This window comes from Alnus glutinosa, chromosome 6 (assembly GCF_958979055.1).
Source record: "Alnus glutinosa chromosome 6, dhAlnGlut1.1, whole genome shotgun sequence".
NCBI lineage: Eukaryota > Viridiplantae > Streptophyta > Magnoliopsida > Fagales > Betulaceae > Alnus > Alnus glutinosa.
In genome coordinates this window covers 23,957,208-23,974,415 of record NC_084891.1, presented here as the reverse complement: position 1 = coordinate 23,974,415, position 17,208 = coordinate 23,957,208, and the positions used below count along the sequence as shown (strand labels likewise).

Genomic DNA, 17,208 nt, shown 5'->3' with positions numbered 1-17,208 from the left:
TAAAATCCTGGAATTCTTTATGTTTGCCTAAGGATCAGGGTGGCATGGGTTTTCGTTTAATGAAAGATATCAATGTTTTCCTTATTACCAAACTTGGTTGGAATATTCTTTCGAATCATGGTAGTCTTTAGGTTTTTCTATTCAAGAAAAAATATGTCAAGTATGGTCCTTTGAGTTCGGGCTGCTATGTTTGGAATGGAATTAAATCTATTGTTCCCCTGTTGAAATCAGGTTCCTGCTACATTCCACATGTTTTGTGCTCTCTGGCCATATGGTTTTCTCCATGGATTCCTACATTGCCTAATTTTCGACCTATTCCACGAGTCTCAAGATTGATTGCTCATCATCCTATAGCAATTTCAGATCTTACTAATCCTGATTCTTTGACATGAAATTTGTCCCTCTTAACATTTCTTTTTGATTCCTCTACTGTGACAGAGATTTTAAGTATTAAAATAAAAGCAAATTATGATGCTCTTCTTTGGACCGCTTCTTCCTCGGGGAGTTTTACTACAAAATCAGCTCATCATCTTTATACTTCTCATAGGCCTCTCCAATCTTCACCGGTGATTTCTACAAGTTGGAAGGGTCTCTGGAAACTTAAGTTGGAAGGGTCTCTGGAAAATGGTATGGAACATTGTTCCTACAAAGGATCGTATTTCTTTATCCATCAATTCTGTGTTGGATACATATTGTTCTCTCTGTTCCCATTCTATAGATTCCCTGCTTCATTTATTTTTCTCGTGTCCTATTGCACGAGTTATATGGAGAAATTTTTTCTGGCCTCTGGATATTACAGCTTTGCGTATTTCTACTATGTCTGACTGGTTGAATTTTATTTTGCATCCGGAGACTATAGGTATTCCTCTGGCAGATTCACACATATTTCAAATATTTGCTATGGTTGCCTGCGATCATATATGATTCTTATGCAATAAAGCTTTTCATGAAGGCTTGGTTCCAAATGCATTATCTATATCTTCTGCGGTTAATCAAGCCTCTCAGACTCATTTCTCTACCTGGACAAACAAAAGTATCTTAGTGAAACAAGCATGGAAGAAGCCAGAACCTGATTGCTTCAAGATTAATTATGAAACAGCCATCAGGATTAGTTTCTCAACACAAGCTGTTGTTTGTAGGGATTCCAATGGAGCCATTATCCAATGTATTACTAAGATTAGTCCACCATTCATCCCATTGTATGGAGAAGCTACTACAACCCTTTTTGCTGCACAACTCTGCCTTTCAATGCAACTGTCTCATGTCATTTTCAAAGGAGATTCTCTCACAGTCAACCTTGCCATCAACAATCCGACAATCACACAACATTGGCGTATCTCGTCAATTATCTCGGATTTCACTTCCGCCATCCCACCTTCAACTAGCTGGTCAGCCAGTAATATTAACCGAAGTTCAAACTTCTATACCCATCATGTGGCAAATTAGGCTGCGACTAAATTTTCTTCTAACTACATTCTCACCTCTTCTTTATCTTTACTTTCTGCAACCATTCCTCCATGTTTTGGGATGGACTTCTAAAAGAGATTTAGAGTTCCTTAACTTTCTATTTTTTTTTATTTTTTTTTTCTGTTGTACTTCGAAAGAAAAAAGAAAAAAGAAAAAAGAAAAAAGAAAAAAGAAAAAGAAAAAACCCTATAAGAAATAAGGAATCAAATGTCCATCCTACTTATGATCATGCCACCACCAGCATATGGCTGATATTTTTATGTTTACATATGGAAAGCAGAGAGGGCCAAGGCCAAACTGGGCTAAGAGATTGATAGAAGCATATTGAGGTCTCTTTCAACTCCAATGATTTGGAGGGGTCTGCAGTTCCAAAGATTCAAACCATTTATTTGAATGAACGGTTTGGATTTAAACACGTAAATTAAAAAAAAATATATAAAAAAAAAATAAAAAAATCAAAAGAAGCTAATTGGTGGCTGGACCATTCTTTCAGGTGGTTTGTCATCCATTGAGGGAGTGGTCAGCCACTCCAAAGGCGTTGTTGGGATTGGCCAAACCACCCCTAACTAAGGGGATGGCCAACCACACCCCCTCAAACTTAAAAGGGGTAACCAACTACTACCCCTCAAAGGTTGAAGGAGGGTGTAGTTGGGGTAGCCGATCACCCCAATTGGGTTGTTGTAGTAATCCGACCACCGCCTCAAAGGGTATAACAGTAATCAGTCACTTCTCAATGTTTAGAATTACATCGGACCTCAATCCAATGGAAGCACCGTAGTAGCCCATAAAAAAATGATTTTATTAAAACGCTGTTTGTAACTAAATTATATACAAAGAGAACATTAGGGCAAAACAGAGTAGGAGACAAAGTGAATGAGAATTTAAGAAAAGAACACTATTGAATTAATTAAGGAAAGCTGGAACCATCATTACACAAATTTACATATACATTCCTCAGGCCTATAAGAAAATACATGTATGCGATCTAATTTCGATATTAAGAACGTCCATTTCCTGCCATTCATAGGAAATACCATCATACCGCTAAATTTTATGTACCAACAAAGGGCCAAAGATCAGCACTCTTTTATGCCACAACCAAACATAACTCTCTTTTATTGCCTCTGATTCCAAGGATCCAAGGAAAAAAGGTGTGATGTGATGTTAGGTATTAAGGTAGGCAGTCAAATGGTAGGAGCTTTATACTTTCGTTGTCAGGTTAGGAGCTTTATACTTTCATTGTACACGCTTTACTTGTACAATATGTGTTCTCAGGCTACATTCCGTCACCTGGCCAAAATTTACAATTGTCATGACAGATATGTTGTTTATTCAATGAAGAAGCAAATTAGACTTTTACTTTTTCTTGGGTTTATTGGGAATGGCGGCTACTCGCACAGCCATGGCGGCAGGGGGACATGGCTGTGGGAATAGCTGTTGCCACGTTCCCGGGATTATGCAATGACTACAAAATAGAACAATTACCTGCATGGCTGCAACTGTTGACAGGAAATCCTTGCACTGATCAAGCAACGCCCGCTCTTTGGCACTTACATTTGCAAGTTCGTCAACCAAAGAGTTCACATCCCCAACCTATATCAATAACAAATTGTTTTAGGCTTAAGGAAAAATAAGCTAGGATTGTACTAAATGATTCCAAACAGGACGATTCAAAGTTTGTTGAACTAGGGTAATATGTTGTCATTCACAAAGCGAGTGGCAACTTTATCTTGTCGGATGGACTAAAAAAAGAACTCGCAATTGTTCTTTATCACCTAACTAAACTGAAATATATATATATATACATATACACACACACATCTTTACTTCTAAGAAATCAAAAGACAAGAAAGATGGGATTAAGTTGAGCATGGTTTGCTGCATGTCCGTTGTGTATGAGGACTTTAAGGTGCTAATAAAGGCCCATGATTGCAGGTGCTAAATGAGATTGCTAGACTATAAAATCTTTTGGCTCCTGCAGTATAGATGATGAATGATAAACAGCGTAACTTCTTTTACTAGAAAGAATTGCATAGGTGCACACAGATTCTTGGATAAGGCTAGTTGGTGTTGAACAATGTTTTAAGTAGCAGGCTAATTTAATTGCTAGACAAAGTAAGACTTCAATATCCCAAATCATTAAAATGGAAAAGAATTTGAAGAATATACAAGGATGAAAATTCTAAAGGAGAGAAAAAGTAAATTTGCAGAAGACATTTGCAATATCCAAGACAATGTAAGCGCACACACTCACACAGATTAGCAGTGTGTTTTATTTTCATTTACCTTCAAAATTTCATTATGTTTACAGTGTTTGTAAAAGCCAATGTATGTGGCTGTACAGAAATTTTACATTGAGGGACCGATACAGATTAATTAAATAAGTTGAATACATCCGGAAATTAAATCAGACACATGCATGTGCAATATAAGTGCTTGTGTGAGTGTTGCAAGCGTAAAAGCATATACAGTATGCAGATAAGATCGCTGACTGGAGACAAAATTGACATACAACATGGCATTTATGGATTAAAATAACTCCAACTCCAATTTGGACTTATCAAAAAAATAACTCCAATTTGGCTGTAAGGAATCCTTTGCAGGAGATGTCACAAGTTGAAATGTAAAATAAAAAACAATCTAACCAAATTAAACAAATAAAAAAGACAGATAAAAAAAAGGAAAAAAAAAAAACTAGAATTGTCTAGTGTTATTTCGGAATGACATTAGAGTTTCTTCCCCGGGGGGGAGGATATAAGGAACAAATTGAAGAGATACGAGGAAAAGTGGAGGTGCCATTAATTAAAAGAAGAAAAGCAGAAAAGTTGAAACACCCACAACGAAGTAAATGACCTCCACATCTGCTGATATAAGAATCCATGAGGACCAAAAGAGGAGGATATAATAAGGAATAAATTGAAGAGAGGGTGTGTTAAGAGGAAAAGTGGAGGTGCCATTAATTAAGAGGGTGAAAAGGCAGAAAAGCTGAAACACCCGCAAGGCCGCAACGAAGTAAGAAGATAGGATTTAGATGGAAGTGACCTCAAGGGTTATAGTTATAGCACCCACTCAGAGAAGAAAATGGTCTTCACTCAAAGAATCCATGAGGACCATAAGAGGAGGATAAATCAGTCATGTATGAACAAATTATTACATCTCCATGGACAAAATTATCTGTTGCTCACATCTTCACCAAGGCCATGGAGATCTGATTAATGCCATTACTAGGGAAAGCAACAGATTATTTTATAACCTACTATTTCAACCATGACATATTCTATAAAATTAGTTTCTTAGGGATTTTATATTGTATTTAACATTTTTGCTAGGCAAGTTTCAAACCTTAGACCTACCACAACCACCACCTATGCACACAGCTTAGCTTATGCTCCATTTAAAATTAATACAACATGCAATGTTTGCAAATTCCTGCATATAAAATCTTTCTATTTTTTCCCCCTCTTAAAGAAGAAATTAGATGCAACAACCATAGAACAACTCGGGATTAAAAAAAAAAAAATCACCTTTGATAACAATAAACAGATTGAGGATGCCATAGCTTGCAAAACATCAAGAGCTGAACAAATAGCATCCTTCACATTTTGGACATCAGCCTGTAGAAACAAAAGAACCAAATGAAATTTTTATTGCCAAAATAATGACAACTTTTTTGGCAGCAGAGATGTTAATGCTTACCTTTGCCCCAGCAACAACTGGAAGGCGGAGAGTGCTAGCCTTCAATGCTTCAGTAGCCCCTGACAGAGAACTGCAGTAATCCTGGTCCACAAGACCCCACTCTTCCAAATATGTCATCTGCACTCATCAAGCATAATTAGAACAAAATGCAACACTTAGACAGAAAGCAGTGCTAACAAACCCTCTTATTTACAATCATGCCTCATCTCAACATCTTCATGACATCAACGGGAGAGATTTTTTTTTTAAAAAAAAAAACTAAGAGTTAGCTGTTGTTAACATTTTTAAGCAAGCGTGAATTATAGAATTGCATTCAAGCCAATGACCGAGGAGAGAATTAGGTGTATCATAGACCGTTTTGTAAGAATTTGCTTCCCTAGCTCATCCAGCAATTATTCATATTTTATCAAATCATTCAATACCAGTTGCATACCTATTAACTGAATCATTCACAAACAACTATGGAAAACATGGATAAGCCAAACTAAAAATAAACTAAATGACAACGGCAATTCTCTTAAACAGTAAATGACATTTAGGCACATTTAACAGTTGATTATATACATAAGAAAAGTGTAGTCACAAAACTTACTTGCCCCTTTAGGATGGAAGTTAGCTTCAAACTTTGCTTCAGCAGTTGTAACTCAGTTCTCTTGGCTCTAACAGATTCCCGTAGTTTTAAGGTAGTTACTCGTGCGTTATAAAGGCTTCTCTGATACAAAGAAACATTAATACAAGAAAATTGCTCTTAATAACTTGAGATGTTAAACTGAATAGCTAAAAGTAAAACATTCGAAACACTAAAAAAGTGACAAGCAAAACAAGAAAATAAACATATGCTCTGTTTGTGTGCACGAGCACATGTGCATGCGCATGTCACCTCAACAGGCATAGATCTTGTCTTCAAGATATAACCATGGCATATTTGGAAATCCTACATAGCTTGAGTTCTTTGGCATAAACAGAGAATTTTTCCGGGGGGTCCACACACATATGCACAACACCAAGGTTTTGGCTTGCATCTTCTACGAACATAACACAATATGGTGGCATATACATCTTACATAGGACCCAACCTATGCATATAATGCATGGAATGTGAAAGAACGAGACCTATTGAATGCGATCATCACCAGATTACCATTTGTTCATGCACATTTTCAATATGATGCTAATGTCCGAAGCCTATCTGAACAACTAATGACTGGGTTGCAAGACAATCTGTCACAAATTTATTGACCCCATATATATCACACTAGCATGAACATGTGGCCTACTGAGGAGTGATTAATCAAAATCATGTATGTAGACAATAGTTTTAAGCTTAAAAATTAAAACATTAATGATATTATATGGATTATATTAAAGAGTTTGAAAAGTAAGAAGTAAAAGATTTTCTTACGGTGTAAGGGAGGATTCTCTTATACTTATGGGCAACTAAAACGAATAAAGAATGAAAGGAAAGAAAAAATATAAGGGGGCCTAATCTAGAAACTTTAGAGGCTAAGTATAGTGAAGCCATTACAATAAAGGAGGAATTTGAAAAGCCGCAAGGGGAAGGGAGTGCACCGCGCCCCAACCCCCCGGCCATAGGAACACATAATTTAGAAGAACAATGTCAAGTTAATGGTAGGGAGATTAACAGTTCATGGGCAGATCGATCCATTTTGTGAAAACAAAAATGATAACATGCATTTTGGAGAACTAATTTGTACTCACAACAGTTGATGGTAATTATAACAAGATTATTCTGAAATGAAGCCTTCCATATTGCTGGTTATCAGAGGAAATTGAAAATTTTACTCTTTCTATAAGACCAAGATGAAACTCAACAGCTCTAATGAAGGATCAATTTGGAGAAACTAGTGCTACTGATGAGTCACTGATATGGTGCTATTAATAAGGGCCACTTACTAAATGACTCAAATACTGCAAAGTGATTCTCAGTTCTGTTGATTCAGTTATAAGTAAAATATAAGAGCATGAAGTTTTGAGATCACTAGTCAATCCACTGTTGATCACTATTCAACCCTTACTCTTTGCTAACTTCATGTTCGACCCAGATGCTAACTAAAAAACATAGCAGCATGTGCCCCCTTTGACTCAGACACTAATGGAATCTCCAGGTTGCATATTCCCAAAATCTATTCTCTGCAATCATAGATAGCACTGCTTGAAACCTAAGAAAATCTAAGTTTTTCCATCACTCTAAAACATTTTTCAAGACAAAGTTGTGTTTAGAGCCTTATTCCTCTAAAAATAATCATACAAATGCAACACTACAGAAATTAACCACCAAATATTTCAACAAGAATTACTTTAATTGCATGTAATCTATCCATGAACTAAACTTAAACTGGCCTGTAATCTTCTCTCTATATGTACAGCCTATAACATTTTAAGGAACTAAAAAATATTCATTCAGTCCCTTCTCGAAATCACACCTTTACAAAACTGACAATTGATATTAACTCTTAACAGAAGTGCACAAAATATTCATGCTGCTCCTTGTTAACACATCATTATCTAACTCAGGACGAAATTTGTCTCCTTTCTCTTCTACATTTCCATCATCCCCTCTACAACAACTTCCCTCCCCAGCCACCTGAGTTCAGATATTACAATTGTTTTTTTCTTCAATCATATGAAATTAATAAAAGCTTCATTTATGTTGAACAATTCCATTTCTTCACTCTTTACTGCTCATTCACAAATTTATCACCAACTACCAATGTGATCAACCATTTAACAAATAATAGCAAGATGTATAAAAAATTGTAAGACTGCTCTTTTTAAGCCAGATATCCCAAATCTTTGCCTCCTGCAATTCCTACTGCATCAATCTATTGAACACACCTTTCAACTTCTTCCTCAGAGCAACTTCTCCTTATAAACCAATCATTCTCCCTCCTACACATTCAACTTTTTTAACCTTCGACCTCCCTTGCCTCCACTGAACTCTCCACTCCACCATGCTCATTGCTAGTTCCACACAAAGTATTGCACGAGACACTTTTTCTTTCGTTCTTTTTTTTTTTTTGACCCACCTTATTCATCTGATCTATCCAGCATTCAACAAGCATACTGCATATACTATTCTCTTTTTCTCGCCTACCTCATACTGCATCCTTTCTCCCCTTATCATGAGTTTTTCATTTTGAAGATAACATGGTACCAGATCATAATATGGTACAGCTTATACTTTCCGTGGGTACCAGAACATGAAATCAATGCCACACTATATTTTAAGTAATCAATAGTTTTTGCAAGCAAAAGAATCCTAATGATGAACCACAAAAACAAAATAAATTTTTATGGAAAACACAACAACAAAAAGGAAAATTACACCATGTATCAACTGATAATTGAATTTCCACATTCAACAAAAAAAGACCACCATTGAAAGAACAATGTAGCAACAGAGAAAATAGAAATATAATACAATCAACATCAGCTCAGGATTAAGTTCAGGACCTATACCTCTGCATTCGACCTCTGCGCAGAGAGGGCAGCACCAGCTCTAGCATTCACAAAACGCCATTGCAAGAAACGGTTATGAAAGATCCTCAACAAATGCGCATCAACCATCCGGTTGTCCCCAATCCTCCCTCTCCGAACATCAACAGCAAAACTTAAAATCGACGGCGTGTTGCTCCAACTACTATTGGGTGTACCAGCCACCGAATTCCGCATTTGAGACGGGCTCATTCCCCTCAACGGCGACGATGGTCCAAGCTTACTCGGTGACGCTGGCCGAGCCGCCCCTCGAACAGGAGACAATTGTCCCCTGCTATTTGCAACCCCTCGGGGGGAAGATACTGGACTATCAATGGACAACTTCTTGGGCGCAATAAGCTTTGGTGGAGGAGGGGCCATAGTTTTGGTGCCAACAGTCTTTGCCGTTGACACCGAGCAGGGCTCTGGTTGGCGCCGCAACCGGTTGTTAGTCTCTTGCCAAAACCTCGCCGGGACTACTATCCCACGAGGCCCACAACGCTGCCCTTGTGCTCCACCATCACCACCACCACAGTCCTGTGCTCCAGAAGTACTATCAGAAGAGACGCTTTCGGTATCAGAAGCAACTATGCCTGAATCGCCCTCAACAGCAAGCTCAACTGCCTTCTCCGATTCCGAACAAAGTCTCGCGCTAACGTCCACCGTTGAATTTTGCAATGCCCTAACCACACTACCGGCGGATCCATCGACCTTTTTCCTCTCGTTGGTGAAATCCAAGCTCCGACTCATACAATTCGGTTGCCTTAACCTCCCAGGCCATCGCTGCTGATCCGTTACCGGCCTCGAATTCTCGGTATGATCGGCAGCTCTCGCCGGCGTCGTAGCCTTCCTCCTCTCCGGCGTACCCTTCCTCACGCTCGGCGCCGGCGCCGACTTCGTCTTGCTGACCTGGAGCGAGAACGACTCGCCCTGAAACGACACCGATAAGCTCCTCGCCGATGTGAACAACAGCTTCTGAGCCGCGGACACTTCACCATTGGCTCTCAAATCCAGAGAATTAGGCCGCGGAGTGGCCATCCGCCTCCGCTCCACCGACTGAGACCGCTTCGCCAGAGTCGAAACCGACGGCATCGGCGTCATCGTAGCCGTTCTCGAAACCGACGGCGATGGACATCGTCGAGAATTCGAAGCCGAAGAAGAAGTAGAAGTAGAAGAAGAGGAGGACGAGGAGGAGGACATGTAGCGAGAAGTGACTTCTCGGGCTTTGGGCCTGCGGTGAGGAGCGATGCCATTGTCGGGCTCGGAGGGCAACAGAGGTGGCCTTGTAGGGTTTTGCAGAGGCCCACCGCGGGTCGTTGTTTTCGGGTTCAACGCCGTGGACACAGCAGCTACCATCTTCAATATCCCAAAATCAACCCCAATCTCATTCTTCCAAGTCTCCTCAGCTCTCATATACCAGCAGCCGAAACCTGCAAGCTTGGATTGGAAACCGAGCGACACAGAGAGAGAGAGAGAGTAGAAGAAGAAAGAATTAGAGAGAGCGAGTGCGAGCCAAATCTTGATGAGGTTATCAGAGAGGCTTTATTGTAGTAAAAAATTTTAAAGAGACAAATTGACCGGAAATATGACCGTTAGTATCGCCGGCGAGAGAGCGACTGGGAAAGTGTTTAGGCGAGATTTGAGAGCATAACTGTCATACTAAGGAACGGTGCTTGGGCCGGAGATTTTAACTAAATTCTTTTACTTTTTTAAATCACAAGAATGAAATCACTACTCGCGCAGTTTATAAAAATTGGCAACTCGCGTGTTCAAAACGCAACGTGTGTAGGTGAAGGGTATTTATGTAAATGTGGTTAAGTGTTTTGGTGGGGTTTTAGTGAGAGGTTTTAGTCGTTTGCACGGCACACGAGCAAAGCAAATCCCATCCGAAAAGATTGCAAGGAGACCCGTGGGCGTGGAGTGGGATGTCGTGGAGTGTGAATCTTCGGAGAGACGTTACGCAAACGACACTGGAATTTAAATTATTATTATTAATTTTTTTCTTTTGGGGAAAGAAATTAAAAATAGCCGTTTTAGCTTTTGCTTTAAAGTCTGATTCAGACCAAAGCGCCCCAAATTGAATCAATCTAATGTTAATTTGAAGAAATGATTAGTCATGATTATAGTCCATGGCCATCCAATCTACGGCACACATCAAGCTTAACAAAAATAAATGTATGAGATGATGATATACTTAATAGTTAATATTGTGATGTTGTTATGAAGAGGAAAATTAAAAGAATATGGCATGTCTATTTTGATATTATGATTCTATGAATGGTTGCTTTCATACCTTTTTTTTTTTTCTTTTTTTCTTTTTTTCTTTTTTCTCACTATACATTGTAGACATTATTATGGGAGAAAAAAACAAGTACGAAAAAAAAAAAAATCAATTATGACATGAAAATATTTTTGAATAGAGTAATGTTATTCTTCATACTCATTCGGTCACTTAAAACACGTTACATCAGTCAGTGTGATATAGTGTGAAGAGTAACATTACTCTTCTAATTAATATGCTTTTAAAATATGTAAAAAAAAAAATCGAATTGAAAAAGCTAAGTTGGATGTGTTTTTTCAATCCAAATTAACCCCTCAAAAAAAAAAAAGACATAATACATTGTCACCTCAAGATACAATTCCTAATCACATTTGCCCACGTGGTAACTTTTATTTTTATTTTTTATTTTTTTTAAAAGAAAATCTTAAAGCTAGCTAAGGGACCACTTTGCCACATGGGATGTGGTAAGGTGGTCAAGAGTTGTGTTTTGAAGTAGTAAAATATCATATTTAAAAAAAAAAAAAAAAAAAAAAAAAAAAAAACTATAATAGCCAAAGAGATATGATATTTTGCCACCTTAGGACACAACTCTAATTAGATTTAGGGTTTTTTTTTTTCTATAAAAATAAAAATAAAAGTAAAAGTTGTCACGTGAGCAAATATAGTCAAGAGTTGTAACTTGAAGTGACAATGTATCATATCTCATAGCCAAATATTATAATGCTATTCTTTTTAGGTTAAGTTTAAATCGTAGTTAGTGTTACACTATCTAATACCTCAACAAACTCATTCTTGTCGATTATAACACCTAGATGTCAAAAAAAAAAAGAAAAAAAAAAGATTATAACACCTAGAAACAATTATCTTAGAAAATCTATGATTATAATGATTTTTTTTCTTTTTTTTTTTTTTGGGTTGATGGGCGATTATTGACCAATAACATATGCGTGCTAATTTGCTATTTCTTTAATTAGTATAATTACGTTATGAGAAGATTAAGAATGATGCCACCACCTAATTAAACAAGTATAACAAAGTCACTTAGCGTCAGCAACAACCAAAGGCTAACAAACTTTGAATCTTATAAAAGTGAAAAGGACAATCATCCTCCGATCCCATCTTTTAGGTTTAGCAACTAATTCAATATCTTTAAGTTAATCCTAAGCCACACTGGCTAACTGCCTTTCTACCAGTGGGATATCAAACCCAACAAACTCCTTCCTACCCCAAACCCCTACATTTCTAATTACAATTATTATTTTAGATGGAATAGCATCTTTTTCATTTTAAGTTAAATAAAAGAATTCATTTTACGCTCAAGATTTTATTCCGTAGTATCTAATGGTGTACATGTTCTTAAAATTCTGGCTTCGTCCCCGGCCATATGGCAACATATTCGCCATTAAATCGGTGAAATTTAATCTGAAATATGAAATGGACCGGTGAATATCCATCACCAAATATTAAATGCATACTTATATCAAGTTATTCGATAGCTTGACGGCTAATACCAGGATCCATCATCAACTTTTCATTACTAATTAATTAAGATGCCTTTTCTACCCTAAGCATGTAAGTAAATTGTCCAGTTGAATGGCCTACAAGCAAAAATGCCCCAACTGCTCAGAAAAGAAAAGAAAGGCACAAATGCCCCAACTTGCACTGACTACCTACTAAAGAAAAGGGGGGGAGAAGTACTTAAAGCTGCAAACCCACTTTTCCCTATTCTTCCACAAGAGTGCATTTCTTTCTCTCTAGACTGCACACCAACTCTTATCTATCTGCCCACTCTAAAACTTACGAAATTCTAATCATGTCAACTATTTATAACATATTACGTCAGCCGATGTACAATTAGTGTGATAAATAGATGTGAAGAGAAGCATATATTATTATTTTTCCCTATGAGCAAACGGGTAGCTAACCTGTCTTTACAGAACAATGTTCTCCATATGCGTTGAGGATAAATTTGTGCTTCTCAAAAGCCCGGCAATACAATCACCTTAATGCAGCAGTAATAAGAATGCCTCCATTTATGAAAAGTATGTACATGCATCAAGCTCTCTAACTCAACAGTGAGAGGATGTGTAGAAAAATTTTAGTCATGCATAAATATGACACAACCCAGCTGGCCATTTAATTCCATCTTTTACTCATAATTATGTGTGCCCCTTTGATCTACAATTGATCTGATAGATTGTCTATGCAATTATAACTCAACTCTTTTCAGTCTGTGGTTAGTCTGAAAAGATAATTCACAGATCTGCCCACAATATTGCCCAATGAGCTTCCCTGTCACTTAATTAGTTACAGGCTCCATTGAATCTCTTTCCTACCTTCCTAGCTCTCAATAGTTCTCTTCCTTAATTGTATTCTTCCCTTCTATCTGTTAATTAATGCATAATTTGAATACAGATGTTGAGACTGCTTGAATGCATGCGTGAGGTCTATTAACTGAAATCACATATAGTGGACAATAACACCTGCATGAGTGAAGGTTAACGCGTAAAAGGACCCCCCCACATAGTGCTTTTCTTCTTTGGCACTCAATCCATAAAAGTTTCTTCTTTTTCTTTGCATCTATCTGCAAACATGAACCCCATATTCCCACTTCCAGTGAAAGCACGTTTTATTCATCTCTTTCTCTGGAATGTGTAATATTGTGCCACTTCTCATCAACTTTGATACAGATCAAGTGGACAAAGTTTTACTGTTCTGATGATGTTTCTTCACAATTAAATCGCCAATGAAGGAGTTGAAACAATATTATATAAGATCGAGGGAGACCCCCAATTATAAGAAATAAATGGGAAGTCATGATTCATAATGATGATCAGATAGCTTTCTCCAAAAACTACTGATGGCAAGTAATCATTGTTTATGCAGATAGAATCATACGACAGTGAGACATGATTACCTGCCTAAAAGGATGCAACCAAAGCCAAATTTCCTTCAATTTGTTCGCTAAGTACAACACCTGATCCGTACTGTTTTATTGCAAATGCGAGAAACCTGATTACTGTTCTATTGGAACTATAATGAAGCCTAATCACCCACTTCCCCACATGAAGATTAAAGAGGGGCAACACTTCAGTGGCAATGATTTTGCAAGCTAAGCAGAAAAAGAAAAAAGAAAGCATCACTTTCTAGGATTCTCCGTCCCATACTGTCTGTTTCTGTCTCTGCCCCTCGATCTTTCCCCTTGCTTTAATTTGTGACTCTTAGGGGCCCTACGTCTCTCTATTGTCAAAGGCACTGCACTCAGACTCACATATTAATTACTGAATAATTATATTAATCCATGTTATAGCATGTCAACATACCAAATTGGAAGGATAAAGGATGATTGCCACTCGACTTATTCATCACATTCTTACAGTCCTACGAAGTCCAATATTCTCAATCGGCCTAATTGATAGGATTTCCAAAATATTCTCCATAATATTCCCATGATATGTCCCTTAATATTATTCTTCTAATATTTTTCATAATCATAATGATGGCATATTATTGCAATCTCCTCATTTTATGCATTATTCTATAACAATTATTTTCCTAAAATAAGTTGTAATGCTCTCTATAAAATGACATAGATGCCGTATGACAATTTAATCAATGAAAGTTTATTCACAAACTACGTGTTTATCAAAAGGTCTAGGTTCCCTCTAAGAACCTAATTTATTCCGTTATCATTACAAAAATTTCAAGAATTCTGGATCGTTTCAAACTGTCCAGAAATTGCAAAAAACCGTACAAAAAAAGGTCAAGACGGTTTTTTCTAGACGGTTTCAAACCGTCCAAGAAAATGTGTCGTTAATTCGGGTTATGGACGGTTTGGGCCAAACTATCCGCAATTACAGACGATTTGGGCAAAACAGTTTAGAAAAATTCTGAAAGGTTTTGCCCAAAACCGTCTAGAATTTGTTATTTTTTTAAAATAATTTATTATTATTATTATTATTATTATTATTATTATTATATAATTAGAATTATTACTATTTTTTTTTAATATAATAATAATAATTATTATTATTGTCCAGCGGTCAAAGACTCAAAACTTCTATGTTCTACTGGAGTCCGGAAATATCCACCGAAAATTAGTCCCGGTTGCGACCATCCACAATCCAACCGTTCATCTGCACCAAACCCCCATCGAAGCTAGACATCTTCCTCTGTTTCTCTTCCACTCCGAGAGAAACTAAGAGAGACAAGTGGTAGCCCATATCTCCTCCCTCATTGCACAACCCAACAACCACAGCCACAGCAAACACCCCCCCTTTCACCAATCAACCAAAAAATATAGTACCTCAAATAATCAAAACAAACAAAGGGTGTACCTCAATCAATCAATAATGAATTTCAAAACTCCATAACCCAAATCAAATAACCATTGAAATTATAAAACAACCTAGAAACATGGAAACCCACCCCAATTACCAACCCGTTAGCACCAACCCAAAACGACCTAGAGCCGGTTTCGGACGGAAACCCCAACGACCTCGCCAGATCGGCCAGTGTGCGTGGGTTTGACAGATTCGGCACTCCATCTCGGGCACTCTCCCTCCGTTCCGTTCCTGTCGTCCCGATCCCGTCGTTCCGTCTAAATCCCATCGCCTGTCTTTAGTACTCGCCGACCGGAGAGAGAAGAAGAAAAACGAGACCTGTGCACCCTGCCTCTTGGGAATTCTTTGACCAAGTCTGTGAATAAAGTAAAGAGAGATTGTGTGATTTTGGGGTGTTATGAGTCGTTGATAAATTTGAAAGAGACGGTTGAGATGTAAACTTTATTTTGTGGTGCGGATCGATGACATGGAATATGGATGAGTGGTATTTTCGATGAGTGGTGCGGAGTACTCCTTTTTAAAAATCAAATTGCAGACGGTTTCATTAAAACCGCTAGGAAATTTACATTTCCAGACGGTTCATCTAAACTTACAGACGGTTTTATTAAAACCGTCGTAATTTATTTTTTTACGGACAGTTTTCAAAAAACCGTTTGTAAAAATTTAATTATAGACAGTTTTTAAAACCGTTTGAAAAAAAAAACTGTCAATAATTGAGGTTTTTTTTTTTGGAGTGTACGGATTTAATATTTAGGTTCGTGACATACTTCTACTCAATTTCTTCTCTTTGAAGTAATGATTCATTAAACGATGAAAAATCAGATGAAGATATTATGAAATCGGGTCTATATATGTTGAAAATTGAATGTCATGTCGTACCACACCCTCCAGCCGCTGGTTTCTCTTTGAATAATTTAGTACTAATAATAGACAACTCACCAAATGGGTATGTTTAGAAGTGATTTGATTGTCGTAGTTCTAGATGATTCACTAACTCAGATTGGCAACCAAACGATAATCCACAATTTGGTCGCAGAGAAAATGATTAGCGCGCAGAATTTACATGTACATGTGTATATGTTACCACTTCAAGTAAAATCAAATATACTTTGCCGTTTGTTTGGGTGTAAAATATTTTTTTATCAAAAAAATGTTTTCAGTTAAAAATATTTTTCAGAAAAAAGTGGGTATTTTTGCTGTTTGTTTGCAACCCTGAAAATGATTAGAAAGACATTATATATCTAGCGTTTGGTTCGAATGAAAAATCGCCAAAAATTTCTTACTTTCATATAATATGAGGAGTTACGAAGAGGAGCTATGAAGGAAGAGACTGTATGAAAATAGAAGGCCTTCGGCGGTGGGATTGAGATATAGTGTATGCCTACTGAGATAAGAGTTACAAGCACTCAAGAGATAAGAGTTATAAGATGATAAATTAGATTTATTGTTGTTAATGTAGAAGTATAAGAGATTTGTAATGTTCAGACGTACTATTTATCTATAAATAGTCTTGTATACAATCAAATAATCAAGGAAAGATGTAGCTAAAGAAAAGGCTTTGACATGTGGATGTAGGTCATAGGCCGAACCACCTCAAATCTATGTTTTCTCTTTTTCCTTTGAGAAATGATACATACACTTATTTTTCACAACAGCCCCACAACAAGTTGATGTGGCTGATAATATTTTATTATTTTTTTACAAAAAGAAAAGAAAAGAAAACAAAAAAAATAATAAAATATTACCAGCCACGTCAGCCTTTTGTGGGGCTGTTGTGAGAAATGAGTGTAGGGATCATTTCTCTTTTCCTTTATCTCTCTTTCAATTATCATTAGTTCTTACAATGTCCCTATTACTTGCAATTTGAGCAGAAAATTGTGAGAGAGTCATTGTGTAACCCACCTGTCGAGACATGCTCCGGTAGAT

The 17,208-nt window shown here is 37.2% G+C and overlaps 1 protein-coding gene across 1 annotated transcript; it reads right to left on the bottom strand.

Moving 5' to 3' along the window:
• Positions 1 to 2,347: 2,347 nt before the first annotated feature.
• On the bottom strand, positions 2,348 to 10,354 carry LOC133870861 (QWRF motif-containing protein 2-like). The gene is made up of 6 exons (XM_062308106.1): positions 8,644 to 10,354; positions 5,756 to 5,875; positions 5,164 to 5,280; positions 4,992 to 5,081; positions 2,953 to 3,060; positions 2,348 to 2,757 (listed from the first exon to the last, which is right to left on the bottom strand). Exons 1-6 carry the CDS (start codon positions 10,069 to 10,071, stop codon positions 2,704 to 2,706), a joined length of 1,917 nt encoding a protein of 638 aa, XP_062164090.1. The 5' UTR covers positions 10,072 to 10,354; the 3' UTR covers positions 2,348 to 2,703.
• Between the last annotated feature and the right edge of the window lie 6,854 nt (positions 10,355 to 17,208).

What these genes read in the sequence shown, in the direction of transcription:
- LOC133870861 (XM_062308106.1), bottom strand. Translation starts at nt 10,071, where the DNA reads ATGAGAGCTGAGGAGACTTGGAAGAATGAGATTGGGGTTGATTTTGGG. An exon ending in CTTCCATCCTAAAGGGGCAA is followed by an intron (nt 5,281 to 5,755) that starts GTAAGTTTTGTG and finishes TGATGAGTGCAG; the next exon opens with ATGACATATTTGGAAGAGTG. An exon ending in CAACAGTTGCAGCCATGCAG is followed by an intron (nt 2,758 to 2,952) that starts GTAATTGTTCTA and finishes AATTTTGGCCAG; the next exon opens with GTGACGGAATGTAGCCTGAG.